Genomic DNA, 14320 nt, shown 5'->3' on the forward strand with positions numbered 1-14320 from the left:
GGGCTGTGTCAGCATGAAGAGTGGAGGGCAAGAGTGAGAAGTGAGACTGAAAACAGGGCAATTCATTTGAAGTCTAGACTTAGGACAGTTGTACCCTTCCTCCTCCACCTTCTCTTCATCCACTCCCACTCCTTCCTCTGCACAGAGCTCCCAGAAGTCTGGCGTTTACCCCAGACAAAACTCCAGAGGGAGTTTTTTTTTCCCCCTAAAGAAATTATATAAACAGCTGAGGAGAGCTAAGGATTTCCATTTAGTTGGGACCCCAGAGTATTTGTGGCATTTGTGGGCTGGGTGGGCTATACTAGTCCACCCGCATCCATGCACAGAGCTCCCAGTCAGACATCCCATTCAGCACAGAAGTCTGTCTCAGAAACATACCTCTCTTCTCAACTGTAGAGGAATTACATACTAGCCACCGACAAGTATCAATTTAGTCTTCTTTTTTAAATATGAATGGACAGTCAAGGATCACAAGACACCTGAAAAAAATCTAGAAGCATGAAAGATAATGTCTCATCTGAACAAACAAAAAAACTCACTCTAACGGAAACATAAGTGAGGAAACAAATTTTTTTTTTAACATATTCAAGGATCCAAGATGCTATTATACTCACTAAACAGAACAGAGAGTCTTGGAAAAGGACAGACAGAATAGAAAAGAGCTCTGGAAGTATTAGAAGAAGGAATCTATTTAACCCTGATGTTAGGGAAACTTTTATTTGAGTGGCTCAGGGGCCATGAAATCTGACCATAGGAAAAAAAGATATAACTCCAATACGCTTCTTGGCCTACAATATGTATATAACATAATTTCATAAATGTTATTATTGGCTTTTAACTTTTATAGTCACCAAAAGATAACATATGTAAAATTTTGCTGTGGTGGCAGAATAGATTGTAAATATAAACAAGCTTGGCATTGTAACAGGGAAAAGGTAGCCGGAAGAGAAAAGAGGTAGAAGGAGGAGAAAAGGTAGAAGAAGGTGTACGGACACAAATTCAGTGGTGTGCTGGAGCCAGCTCTCTTCCCGACTCCTTGTTACGTGGGTAGCTTGAAATTGGTTACAGAGAGGAAATTACATAGAAATGGGCAAACACTATGCTTTCCCTCCCTGAGAGCCAGTTGTTAAGCATTTACCAGCACTCCACTGGATATACACATTTCAAAAATTTATGAAACAAGAAATTACATTATGAGTATATTATTTAAAGATAGAAATATATCCTATATAACATCTAAAAATAATTATTTTTCTTTATTAAATTTGGCTGTTAAGGTGGAAATGGAAGAGGAAGTAGTATAGATAAGCTAAATCACCCTGTCTCCTAGGTGAGTTAATAAATATTGTCTAAATCAAGAAATAGAGGTATTTAGAGTTACAGTGTTAGATATCAGAAGAAATAAATACAGAAGCACTTAAAAACGGTTGCCTCTGAGAGTGGCCCTGCCTTTTGGGAAGGTGGAGAAAGAGACTGTGGCTTTCCGATGCTAGCTTTTCTAGTTTTTCCTTAATGATGCATTTATTTTAAACTTTTACAAAATTAAATTCTCCCGAACATTTAAACAGCATTTACAAAGTAAATCAGTCAAATCCTCTATTTCAGCCCAGCCCCAGCTTACTCAGCCGAATGCCTTCCTAAAATGGATCCTGCCGAAATAAGAGTAACAGTTTATCCCTGGTCTCCCAGATACTCTTCCAGTTTCACCTGAGCCTAATTTTTTATTGTCCTGTCTTCAACTTTTTAACACTTTGTCTGTTGTTGCTAGTTACTGTCAAGGGGATTCCAACTCATGGTGACCCCATGTGTGCAGACTAGAACTGCTCCATAAGATTTTCCAGGCTGTGACCTTTCAGAAGCAGATTGCCAGGCCTGTCTTCTTAAACATCTCTGGGTGGGCTTGAACCACAAACCTTTTGGCTAGTAGTCCAGAGCCTCAACTTTTGTGCCACCTAGGGACTCTTAACACCCCGGGTGGCCTCTAATCTCCCCTGGCTGATTTTCACTAAAGAGACTCTTCACCCTCTTTGTCTCTTTCTTAAGGGTCTCGTTCACCTTGTTTTATAGTCACTTACTTAGAAATCATCACGAGATCAATTATTCAGTAGCAATTAGGATAACAGGAGGAAGGAGAATTACAGGGTGTTAAGAAGATGTTTCAGAGGGGTGCCTGTCTTAGTTATCTAGGGCTACTATAACAGAAATACCCTAAGTGGGTGACTTTAACAAACAGAAATTTATTTTTACCCAGTTTTGGAGGCTAGAAGTCCTAATGCAGGGCACCAGCTCTAGGGGAAGGCTTTCTCTTCTGTTGGCTCTGTGGGAAGGTCCTTTTCTCTTTCTAGCTTCTGTTCTTCGGTTCCTTGGTGATCTTCATGCGGCATAGCTTCTGTTTTTCCCCATCTGTGCTTGCTTGCTTCTGTGTTAATCTGCTTTTTTTATATCTCAAAAGTGATTAGTTTAAGACACACCCTACCCTGATATTTATCCATTAACATAACAAAAGAAAACCTTATTCCCAAATGAGATTGCATCCAAAAATCAGGAGTTACTATTCAAACACATATTTTGAGGGAACACAATTCAATCCATAATAGCACCTGAATTAATTGGTGGGGCAGGGTGGGGTACAAAGGGTCACCGAAGGCTTTCCTGAGAAAATGATATTTAAATTCAGCAAATGGGAAGGGGCAGCTAGTGCACAGGATGTTCAAAACAGAGACTGCCACACGTGTGAAAGGCCCACTGTTATGAAAGAGCGTTGTACATATAATAACCTGCAACACTTATTGAGGATTTACTATATGGCTGACACTCATTAAACACCTTGAATGTATTTTACTATAATAGATGAGGAAATTGAGGCAGGGTGGTTAAGCAACTTGCTCAAGGTCACAAAGATAGTGAGTGATAGAGACTTGATTTGAACTCAGGAGGTTGGTCTCCAAGAAACTGGACAGCAGAGAGTTATTGGGAAGAGGTGAGGAAGAGATGAAGTGAATGAGGAAGGCAAAGGCCAGGTTGTGCCGACCAAGTTAAAGATTTGGACAGTAAAGAGCAGATTAAAAGATTTTGAGTAGATAATTGGCATGATCTCATTTACTTTTTTCGAAGTTCTCCTCTGGCTGCACTGTGGGAACTGGATTAGTTGGGGTTGGGGCAAGACTGGGAGCAGGGAGACCAGTGAGGACTACACTGCAGTGAGATCTGGGAGAGTTGATGGGCCTGAACCAGGAGAGTGGCCATGGGGCTGGAGGGGCATGGCAGGTGTTCCAAAGATTTGGTTGAGCTAAAATTTCCCACATCTGTATTAAAGTATGAACAATGTATAGGGAATTCAGTCAGATGAATTTGTGGTGGACAATCTCATTTGAGACTATTGTTCTCATCTTGTTCTATAGTGGTCACAGCCATGTTTCTAGAGAACTGAAAGCTTTTTATAGACACCGTTTATGATTTGTACTTTCAGAGGTAGGTAACAGAGCCTGTTTTCTGGCTGCCATTTGGGGACTTCGGGAACTAAGTCACACTAACAGCACACTTGGCAGTTTCAAGAAGCTTGAATTGCCAAAATGCTTTACTGTTAAAGGTGTCACAATATTAAATTATCTGCTTCCCAGATGTTGGTTGGTATCAGAACAGAGAAACATCAAAGAAGGCAGTGGTACACACCTTCTCCGGGCCCATGACCTGCTTTTCCTCCTCGAAAACTCAGAAACTCAGCCCTCCCACAGTAAATGAAACTCAGAGAAATTAGGTATCTTGCTGTAATGCAAGTTCTGTAAATTAATAGTTCACACTACAACAAAGGAAAATTTGAGTACTTAGACCAATACAACGTCACTCAGGGAGGGTAATTCTGGGAAGATGGCAGCCTGAGCAGGTCTGAGTCCCCAGCCTTCACCACGGGTACATGAAGAAACACAATGAGAAACCTGTGCTCAGCCCTGTGGGACTCAGAATTGGTGGGGAGAGGACAGCAGCATTGATGGGGTCAAGAAAGCCAGAGGAGACTTCAGCACCCGTTGTCACTGGCTAAGGGCTGCATCCAGGAGGATGTAAATTCTCAGGCTCTTCATGCTCTCCTTGCTTCAGTCTTCTGAAGGAGAGATGCAGGTGCTGACTGGGGTCCAGAAGCATGAAAATGACAAAGGGGACTGAGGGGATAAGGGTAGAGCACTAACAGTATCTGCCAGAGGATGCAAGAAACAATTTATGTGATGGCTGTATGAAAGTTACAGCCAAAAACATTCTACCCCAATAAAATCTCCAAGGGAGCTACTAAAAACCCAATCCTAGAAAACATTTCCATAGTTATAAAACAAAGGATAATACTTTCATATAGATAGCAAAAAATATATTCTCCCTGATTACATAATTCTTACTATATCTTGAAAAGTAGAAATGTCAACCCTCATTCCCTGTTAGGAACTTGAATGATCACAGAAAACGAAAAACAAGACCAATCTGAGTTGAAACCTGAACCAGCCAATGGTACGTAGATTCACCTTCTCTCTAGATTTCCTGACCAATATGAGATGACATGAGAGCAAAGGATCAAAAAGACATCTAAGGTCTCTTTTGTAAGATTTCAAGACTGAAATGTTAAGTATATATTATGTAAAATACAAAACTAAAAGCAAAAAAACAAAGAAACCATGCCTTCTCCCCTCCCCACCCCACAAGGAAATACTACGTAGCTAAAGAGAAGAAAGTTGTAAAACCCTAAACATGCTTCCTTGGTGATTTTTCCTTTGCAGCACGCTGGTTCACAGAATTCTAAAGAACAGATATTTATGTAGAGTATACCATGCGAAGCTTTGGGGAATGGTGGTGGTAGTATAATTTTAATATAATTTCTAAAACATGTTATTTCCTTTAGAGTATTTCTGAATTCCAAAAATGCTTTGTGTTCCTTGAAGGAGAATATAGCATATTAGAGTATGTGCAAGAACGCACGTGAATGCTTAATATTATAATTTAATGTGCTGTATTTATGCAATATCTTTATTGCAAAACCTCAAGGCATTTAATTGAAATAATCTTCTGAGTTCTTAGCTAACTTTTTGGTGCAAAGTTCTGCATTTCGTAGATTTATAGAAATTGAGAGCAGTTACAAGGCTTATCCTCATCACTAAAGAGTGCTGTATTACCTGTATTAATTGTATACATTGGATGATCATCTACAAGGAAAATATGCTGGTCTATGACTTTTTATTTATTTTTACTTTTTTTATATTTCAGAATAAAAGTTAATTTTTTCTTTCTTAAAAATTTTAGTTACACATGGAATATTCCAATTAAATGGACTGAAGATAATCTATCAAGTATTACACTCTACAATAGGTCAGAAGAAGGTGAATATCAGTAATTCATTTGTTTTGTCTTTGAATTAATATACTACTTTAAACTAATATGTGTAAAGAAGCAAAAATAAAGCTGGAACTTATTGTGTAAATTTTAGCTAAAATAGACCTCAGGTAATTTACTGATGATTCTATAACTTTTACCTACGATAATGAGTAACTTTTCTACCTTGAGATATTCTTTTTAACGGTTTACTGTGACTATGCACTAATAAGTATTATATCCAAAAGAAAAGAACCACATACTCAATCATTAGAAGAACAACATACAAGTTTTCTTCCTTCCCTCCCTCCCTCCTTCTGTCCCATCCTTCCTTCTTCTTTCCTTTCTTTCCCTCCCTCCCTCCCTTTCTTTTGTTTCCTTTTTGCTTTGCTTTATGTGAGTAAGTCATTGAATTTTCTTTTCAAATGCTGACATTACATTAGATGAATCATCATTCCAAATCAGCATGACAAGAAGGATTTCTTAATGACTCTCAATTATCTGTTCTAATTTTTCACCAATAACTTAAGGCTCAAGGTACTTTTGATACATATTATATATGTTTGAAATAATCCCTTAATGAATTACTTGATACTTGTCTGTGTTAAAATTCAGCTGTGACTGTTCTGCTCACTTAAATTGATTTGAAATATATTTGTTTTCAATCTCCATTGATTTGTCTTTTCTTTACTTGAAAAAAAATTAATTACATAAAAACAAGAAGATCTTATCACATGCTCTCTTCTCCAGATTGCTGAAAAAATAATAAGGCAGGTTTTAGCATAAATTCCGAAGACTCTTGCTTTTTTGTCTTATCTATGACAAACTAGTCTCCTTTGCTTCATCCCATAAAGATTTGGTTTCAGAATAACATTTGGTTTGGACTTTCACTCATGGTGTCTTAAGGGTAAAAGTAGATCACTTATCCTTTATTTACATACACCTATTTGCTCCTGCAATATATTCTAAAATATTAATTAGGTATGATTTCCCCCTGTAACTTTTTACCGTTTCTGGTAGATTTTTTTGAAACAACTTTATTGAGATATAATTCATATGCTATACGATTCACCGATTTAAAGTGTGCAATCCAGGGGTTTTTAGATATTCTCAGATACATGTAACCATCACCACAGTCAATTTTAGAATATTTTCATTACCTCAAAAAGAAATCCAGTGCCCATTAGCTAACCATCCCTTCTACTCTCCTACTCTGTTGCCTGCAGCCCCAAGTAGCCACTAACCTACTTTCTGTCCATATAGATTTGCTTATTCTGGATGTTCCATATAAATGAAATCATATAATACGTGGTCTTCTGCAAATGATGTTTTTTGCTTAGCGTAAAGTTCATGCGTGTTGTAGTATGTATTAACACTTCATATCTTATTATTGTTGAATAATATTCCATTGTGTGGATATACCACAGTTTGTTTATCCATTCATCAGTGGATTGACATTGTGTTGTTTCCACCTTTGGCTATTACGAAAATGCTGCAGCAAACATTTGTGTAAAAGTTTTTGTGTGGATATAGTATGTTGGATTTTTTGTTTGTGTTTTTTTAACCTTTGGAGTTTGTTTTGTTTTGTTTTGTTTTTCAGTTTTATTATAAACTCTTGTATGATTTTGACTTTCACAGTAAACTCTAGCAGCTTTCCCACTGTGGTGTGAGACTCCTTTCTGGAGCCCTTCTCAGCAGGGATTGCTTTTGCAACAAAATTTTGTGTTGGTTAACATTCACATGAACCTTGTAGTCAGCAAGTCTCCTGAATTCTTCCAGAACTTCCGGGTCAAAGCCATATTGTTTTAGTAATTTACATACAGTTATGTCGTATTTGAGTATCAAGCTCTATCTTGTATCGTCTATCTTTTAGTCATTTTCTTACTCATAAGGGCATTTATGAAAGGAAAATTAAAAAGACAGAAAAAAAGGAGACTTAAAAAAGTGTGTAATAGCACTGATAAAAGGCATGATAAGAAGGGTAGGATTCTACTGGGAGGTTTTCAGTGGATTTGGTTTAACGATTGCTACATCGTTTTTCCATTGGTCACCAAGGGTACTTGAGGATTAGAGGAATTTCCCTCTTGGCAGCTGTTTGAATTGCTGTTTACAAATTTAAAAGTATAATTAATTCATCTACCTTAACACAGTTACCCAGCATCTTCATAGAATGAGGTGTCCACACAAGTAAATTTTCCAGATAACTGAAGTTTACTCAAGTATTTCATAAAAAAGTCAAGTGTTAACAATACACATTGTTCTAATATGTATTATGAACCCATTAAACAGAATATCCTGAATAATGAATTTAATTTTTAATTCATTGGTTAAATAATTATTTCAAGCAAGTATACTGAGAACTAACTTATGTGCCAGGCAATGAGGTATGTGTGGAGATAATGCTGCCAAAAAAAACTTCACAACCTTTATCTTTGTGGAATTTATTATCTAGGGAGGATCCAGATGGGTCAGCAAATAAATATAATATTGTGTTGTGAGCACCTGGTGGGGTAAGGCAGGGTGCCAAGGGCATTGACTGGAGAAACACCAGCCCAGACTTGAAGGTTCAATGAAGGTTACTAAAGAAAAGGCATCCAGGCCAAGAGTTAAGGGGCTAAAGGTAGAGCTGAGATGGATGAAAGGATTGACCAGCTATAGAGGGGCTGTGTGTTCTGGACAGAGTGCTAGTCTAAAGTGAGAGAACAGGGAGGTCTCACAGCTCCTCTCCATCGCTCCGTCATTTAAGATTGTTTGCTGTGCCTATCGACTTAGCTATGTTTCCTCTCCCAACAGAATAGTCCTCAAGGAAACAGAGCTTATCTTTTTGTTGTCGTTGTTCTGTATCTCCAGCAGACAGTACTATCAGGCACATAGTAATTGTTTATTGAATGAATAAATGAAGCAACCAGTGAATGAAAAGGTGCTGATGTCCACAGGGCTTTAGTGACAAATCTACTTTTATCTGAAACTTCAGAATCATGACTGGCCACTTAGCCAGAGGCAGACTGGACATCTCTTCCTACTTCAAAGTCACTGTTGCATTTTTAGGCTCTGCAATGAGTTCCTGTTTCCTGTTTAAGGACGTCTTCAGCTCTCAGTACAGAACACAGATGACGAACATGTCCTGAGTTTACTGAATGGACAACCAGCTCAGGTTACCAGCCCTCCCTCCCTTCTCTTGGTTTCCTTGATGATTCATCAGTTAGAAAATTCCCAGGCAGTAGTGGGACTTTCTGCTAAGGTCTTTTATTTATATTTCTTTTGTAGATAATGTTTTATACGTGACAAAAATTAAACATGGAGTTTCTAACAAAAGAAGAGGACCTCTATCACAAAACCACCTCTGGTTATTCTAGTTCACCCTGAATAATCTCTCACCTCACTTTCTTGTGGTATATTTTATGTTGTCGGTTTCATCCATCCTTAGACTCCTTCAATTATTACCTTCTAACTTTAACAGCATCCTTGTTATTTAAGCTTCACGTGCTCTCTCTCTTTTTTTCAACTAAATTATAAGCTCCTTGAAATCACAAACTATGCGTCATACTTCTTGTCCTCAGGCCTCCATAGTTCCAACAAGGTACTGTGCGTATCCAGACAGATTAGATGTTCTTGCTTAAAAAGGATTGTTTGCCCCAAACTGCTGTACTTTTTGAGATGGTCTGTGTATATTCTAGTATGTCTCTGTCGTTAGTATCGGCTACTATTTTGGCTATTTTCAGTGCCTCCACGTTTATTTTAGTGGTACATCACTTTTCAGCTTTTAATTTGCTGCTTTCTAACACTTATAAGGAATTAAAGGTAATCACATGATATGAGATCTCGCTAAAAACATAATATTTTAAAACAGATGCTGGTAAGTCCATAGGGTCTGGGAGCGGATCTAGGAGCTAGGAAATGATACAGACTTTGTGATGATTGTTTTCTTAACTCCTACTTCCAGATTCGAGGATGTATTCTAGAAGGTTTATATAACCAAATTCTAGCTCTCATAGAAATAGAAAATTATTAAAATTTTGTAATAGTTGTATTTAAATATTTCATATCAAAATGATGATGTGCATACTGTTTTGGTATTTAATGACAAAGACTCATTTAATGAGCTGAGCCTCGGTGGAATATGTCCCAACTTTGATTGGATCATTATAGATTCAATGACTGTTGCTCTGTTTTCCTGGGTCAGAAGCTCAGTTTCATCCGTTCAGCTCTGGGCAACCAATCCTTGGGATATTTATTCGTATAAACCAAACATAAGAGAGATTATCCAAAAATGCTAATTTCTTAACTTAAGCAGATAAAATCTACTGGCCAAGTGAACCAGAATACTCATGTCAGCTAATTAAGGTCCTCTTCCCAAGAAGATAGTTTACTTAGTAAGGGTAAAGGGAGAGTTAAGATAGTTCAATTATTTTAGAGATGTCATCAATCTATGGCAGCCTTATATATTACATTAGCCAAAGGAGTCTCAATGTTGCTTTTGGAGACTGTCAATAGTGGCTTGGTGCAATAAAAGCTTCCTGTTCATGCAAAAATCCAACTGAAGTGTTACTGACTAGGCACCTCTCTGAGGTGACTCTCTTCCAGATGATGACTTAGAAGCCCTGTCTTCTTCTGGCTCCACCACCACTTGGAGTGGAGTCTGTTGCTGGATCTTTTGCCTCTGGCCAGCAGACAGGGGAAGATAATGGAGGATTTTATACACCAGGTCTGTTCATTTGATGGTTCAGTGGTAGAATTCTTGCCTTCAATGCTGAACACCCGGGTTCAATTCTGGACCAGTGCCCCTCACGCGTAGCCACCACCCATCTGCCAGCTTACATGTTGCTAGGATGCTGACAGGTTTCAGCACAATTTCCATACTAAGATAGACAAGGAACAGTATAATTTCAAATGAAAAAAGGTTACTAATCATAAAGAGTAGGATCCCATTTTGTGTGTTGTGTATTTATGTGTGTGTGTAGAAAACAAACACACAAAAACACATGTAGAAGATAAACAACATAGTGTTAACTGTGATGGGTAACTTTATATTCTTCTTTATACTTTTTTTTGTATTTTTCAAATGTTCCCCTAAAGAATACATACTACTGTTATAATCAGAAAAAAAAAGTATTAGTAAATGAGCGATACGGAAGGAAACACACCGTTACTTCTGTACACCGCCTGGAATAAGCATCAGCATTTTAGTCCTACTTACTTCATCACGTAACTAAACAATCCAATGGTATTTTGCTGTTGACAACTGTTCTGAAAGTAACACGAACTTGGAAAGTCCTTAACTACTGCCTTCCTGGATCTCAGCTTCCTCATCTATAAAGTGAGAAAAATCACAGTAACTCTAGACAGGCTTAACTGTCTAGAGGCACACATAAAGCACACTAAAATACTGCAGTATTTAGATTGATTGCCAAGAACTTCTCAATGTTATTTATATTTGGTTTGCTATTTATAGAAAAGGCAGCATATCTCCTTTCATAATAACGTGGAGAGCTACCATCTGTTGCACACATAACTATGTGGCCGACACTGTACCTATATTAACTTATTTAATCTTCACAATAGCCCCATGAGGGAGTTTTATCCCTATTTCCCTCATGGTGAACTGGAACACAGAGAGGTCAAGTGATTTGGCCAGCGTCACACAGCTAGTAAGTTACAGAGTAAGGATTTTATCCTGTGTCTGTTGGACTCAAAAGTTCATGCTCTTTCTTGTGTAACATATGGCTCTATGCTTAGCAAGAGACACTCTTCCCGATACAAACATTCAAAGTGTACATCTGCCAAAAGATTAGCTTCCTTTCAACAACTTCTCCATGGGAGAATGACAAAGAAAGATAAATACTCCATGAGTGAGGTAAGAGTTTATAATTTGTCAAGTACCTACTCTGAAAGTTTCTAAAGAAACTTATTGTCTTGTTGAAGAGTTTATCCATATATTATGAAAAACTACTGTGCCCTGGATATCTTCCAGGCCTTGCAAACACTTCCAAAATTTAAATCATCTTTCCTCCCAAACTTAACTCATCTTCCTCTATTCTCTACTGGAAATGCCATAATTCATCCAATCATGCAAGTTATCTTCCCCTCCCCTAACTTTCCACATCAAGTCAAAGAACAAGTTGTGCTGATTGTACCTGTGATGGGTCTCTTGAATACATCACCTCCTTTCTAGCTTCATCATCTCAACATTAGTGTAACCCCTTATCCTCTCTTGCCCAGATTATTACAGTGAACTCTGAGTTAGTCTTTTTGCCCTAGACTGTCCTTCCACTCTACATCCCATTGTTGTTGTTGGCTACCCTTGAGCTGGCCCTGATTCATGGCAATCCCATCCACAGCAGAAGGATTCACTTCCCAGTCCTGTGATAGGTTACGGATCAAACTTTTGAGCCATAGGATTTTCACGGGCTAATTTTCTGAAGTAGATAGCCAGGCCTTTCTTCCCACCTCATCTTAGGCTGGAAGCTCAGCTGAAACCTGTTCAGCATTATAGCAACATGCAAGCCTCCACTGACAGATAGGTGGTGGCTGCGCATGAGGTGCCTTGGCCAAGAATCCAACCCACGCCTCCCAGATTGGAAGACAAGAATTCAACCACTGAACCACCACTGTCCCCCTCTATCCCATGCCACTATCAAAATTATCTTTCAAGAAAAAGGACTTGAACATATTATTTCTCTGCTTAAAAATCTTTCCTATCTTCCCACCTCTCAGAAGATGAATTCTTTAACATGGCATGTGTCTTCCAATTGAAGCACCAACCTATATTTCCAACCTCATCTCCTATTTCCCAATACACACTCTACATTTTTACTACATCAAACTAATTGAAATTACTCAGATATATGAGTTATTCCCACACGATTATTTCAATTGTATACTGTCCGTGCAAACAAAGAGAAAAACCAAACCCATTGCTGTCGAGTCTATTCTGACAGGGACCCTGTAGGACAGACTAGAACTGCCCTACAGTGTTTCCAAGGAGCAGCTGGTGGACTAGAACTGTTGAATGTTGGGTTAGCCGTTGAGCTCTTATGTGAATTGCAAAGTATAGGATTAATATAAGTAACAATAACAAATATGGGCCAAGTCAGACCATAGCTATTATTTTAAGCAAGGTAATTAACTTCAGTAGCTTTTACCTAAAACGTAAGTCTCTGATCCTTCAATGTTGGGCTTCTGAAAGCTATATACCAAGCCCTGTGCAAATACTGGATGCTACTTTAGCGTAAAAGTTAATTTGGCAAATCCGTTGATGAAAATGCATTGATGTCATCAGTTGAAATAAAGAAGTAAAAGACTACAAGATAAATAAAATTGGAAGAGCAAGTATGAAAAGGGTTGCAAAATCCAGAATGTTGTATTTGGATTTCAGTTCTATTACAGGCCTGCTTGACATTTTAAAAGTGCTACTGATTCTCAAATCATTATGCTGCTTCACAATAGCCATTTCCATCAACTTGAAGGTAGATTTGAATAAACAAAGTATCCTTTTAAATGTTTACATTTTATCCCCTCCGCAGGCTTCCCCAGTGAATATTCTTTGTGTAGTTAATCCATTATGATTAGAAATATATAGACTACCCCCAGGAGGCACGACTTCTGTCTTTAGGCATTGTTTTCTTTTATTGAAGGATTGACAAGAGAATTGTTTCACCCACTTGCAAGCTTCTGCCAGTAAGAAGTTTAAGTCACAAATTACAGGATACTTACATTACTGATTTCTTTTTCAGCTCCTGCACTCCAGTGACATTCTAAAGTTAGGCAACTAAATAAGAATTAGGCTTTGGGGTTTGGGACTGAAATCAAACTTGACTCCTTGAGCTAATACATTTCTTTTCTTTTCTGATCTTTTTACCCTCTGGGTCTAATTTCTCTATGTTTACAGTATATGCAAACATGTTTCTCATTAGAGTTTATTTACTACCACAGGAATCACTTTGAACTCTTCTGATCCCAGTGGAAATACTTTTCTCAAAATAAACCCAGATCATGTTGGATTTTATCGTGTAAATTATGAAGCACAAACTTGGAACAAACTAGCAGAAAATCTCTCCTCCTCCCACATGGTAAGAGATAGCAATGGCTGTGAACTGTTATATTTTTATTCTAATAACAACGTCTTAATGGGATTAATTTTTTTCAACACATTTTACTGGATTTAAGAATATGTCTCTTACCTCTTTTTCCTCCTCTTTCCAGGACTTTTCTTCTGCTGATCGTGCAAGTCTTATTGATGATGCTTTTGCCTTGGCAAGGTGAGTTTTAGAGTGAGGCAAGATTCTTTCAAATACCATGGGTTTTATTATAAAAATATTCTTTTTTTATGGATATAATTTTTTTAGCATACATTGTTATGAGACCCCAACCACTCACCCCATTCTGCGACAGCACACTCCTCCTCTCCGCCCCTGATTCCCCATGAACATTCAACCAGCTCCTAACTCTCTCTGCCTTCCCCTCTCACCTCTGGACAGAAGCCGCCCCTTTGGTCTCTTGTGTCTACTTGTCTAAGAGGCACATTCTTCACAAGTATCACTTTATGTCACACAGTCCAGTCCAATCCCTGTCTGAAGAGTTGGCCTCGGAAATTGTTTTAGTTCTGGGGTGATGGAGAGACCAGGGGCCATGCTTTCCAGGGTGCCTCCAGTCTTAGTCAGACCATTAAGTCTGGTCTTCTTACTAGAATTTGAGTTCTGCATCCCATCATTCTACTGCTCCATCAGGGACCCTCAGTTGTGTTCCCTGTCAGGACGTTCATTTGTGGTAGCTGGGCACCATCTAGTTCTTCTGGTCTCAGGCTGATGAAGTCTCTGGTTTATGTGGCCCATTCAGTCTCTTGGGCCAGTACTTTCCTTGTGCCTTTGGCGTTCTTCGTTCTCCTTTACTCCAAGTGGGTGGGACCAATTGGTGCATCTTAGATGGCCACTTGCAAGCTTCTAAGACCCCAGACGCTGCTCACCAAAGTAGG

The 14320-nt window shown here is 38.4% G+C and overlaps 1 protein-coding gene across 1 annotated transcript in view; it reads left to right on the forward strand.

The window, feature by feature from the left end:
- The window catches only part of ENPEP (glutamyl aminopeptidase), a 115329-nt gene that overhangs the window by 69414 nt on the left and 31595 nt on the right, over positions 1 to 14320 (forward strand). Inside the window, exons 11-13 of the mRNA XM_004380259.1 lie at positions 5281 to 5357; positions 13282 to 13418; positions 13552 to 13607. Coding sequence (XP_004380316.1) covers positions 5281 to 5357; positions 13282 to 13418; positions 13552 to 13607 — 270 coding nt within the window. The remainder of the gene's footprint in view (positions 1 to 5280; positions 5358 to 13281; positions 13419 to 13551; positions 13608 to 14320) is intronic.

The sequence above is a fragment of the Trichechus manatus genome, unplaced genomic scaffold, assembly GCF_000243295.1.
Source record: "Trichechus manatus latirostris isolate Lorelei unplaced genomic scaffold, TriManLat1.0 scaffold00071, whole genome shotgun sequence".
Taxonomy (NCBI): domain Eukaryota; kingdom Metazoa; phylum Chordata; class Mammalia; order Sirenia; family Trichechidae; genus Trichechus; species Trichechus manatus.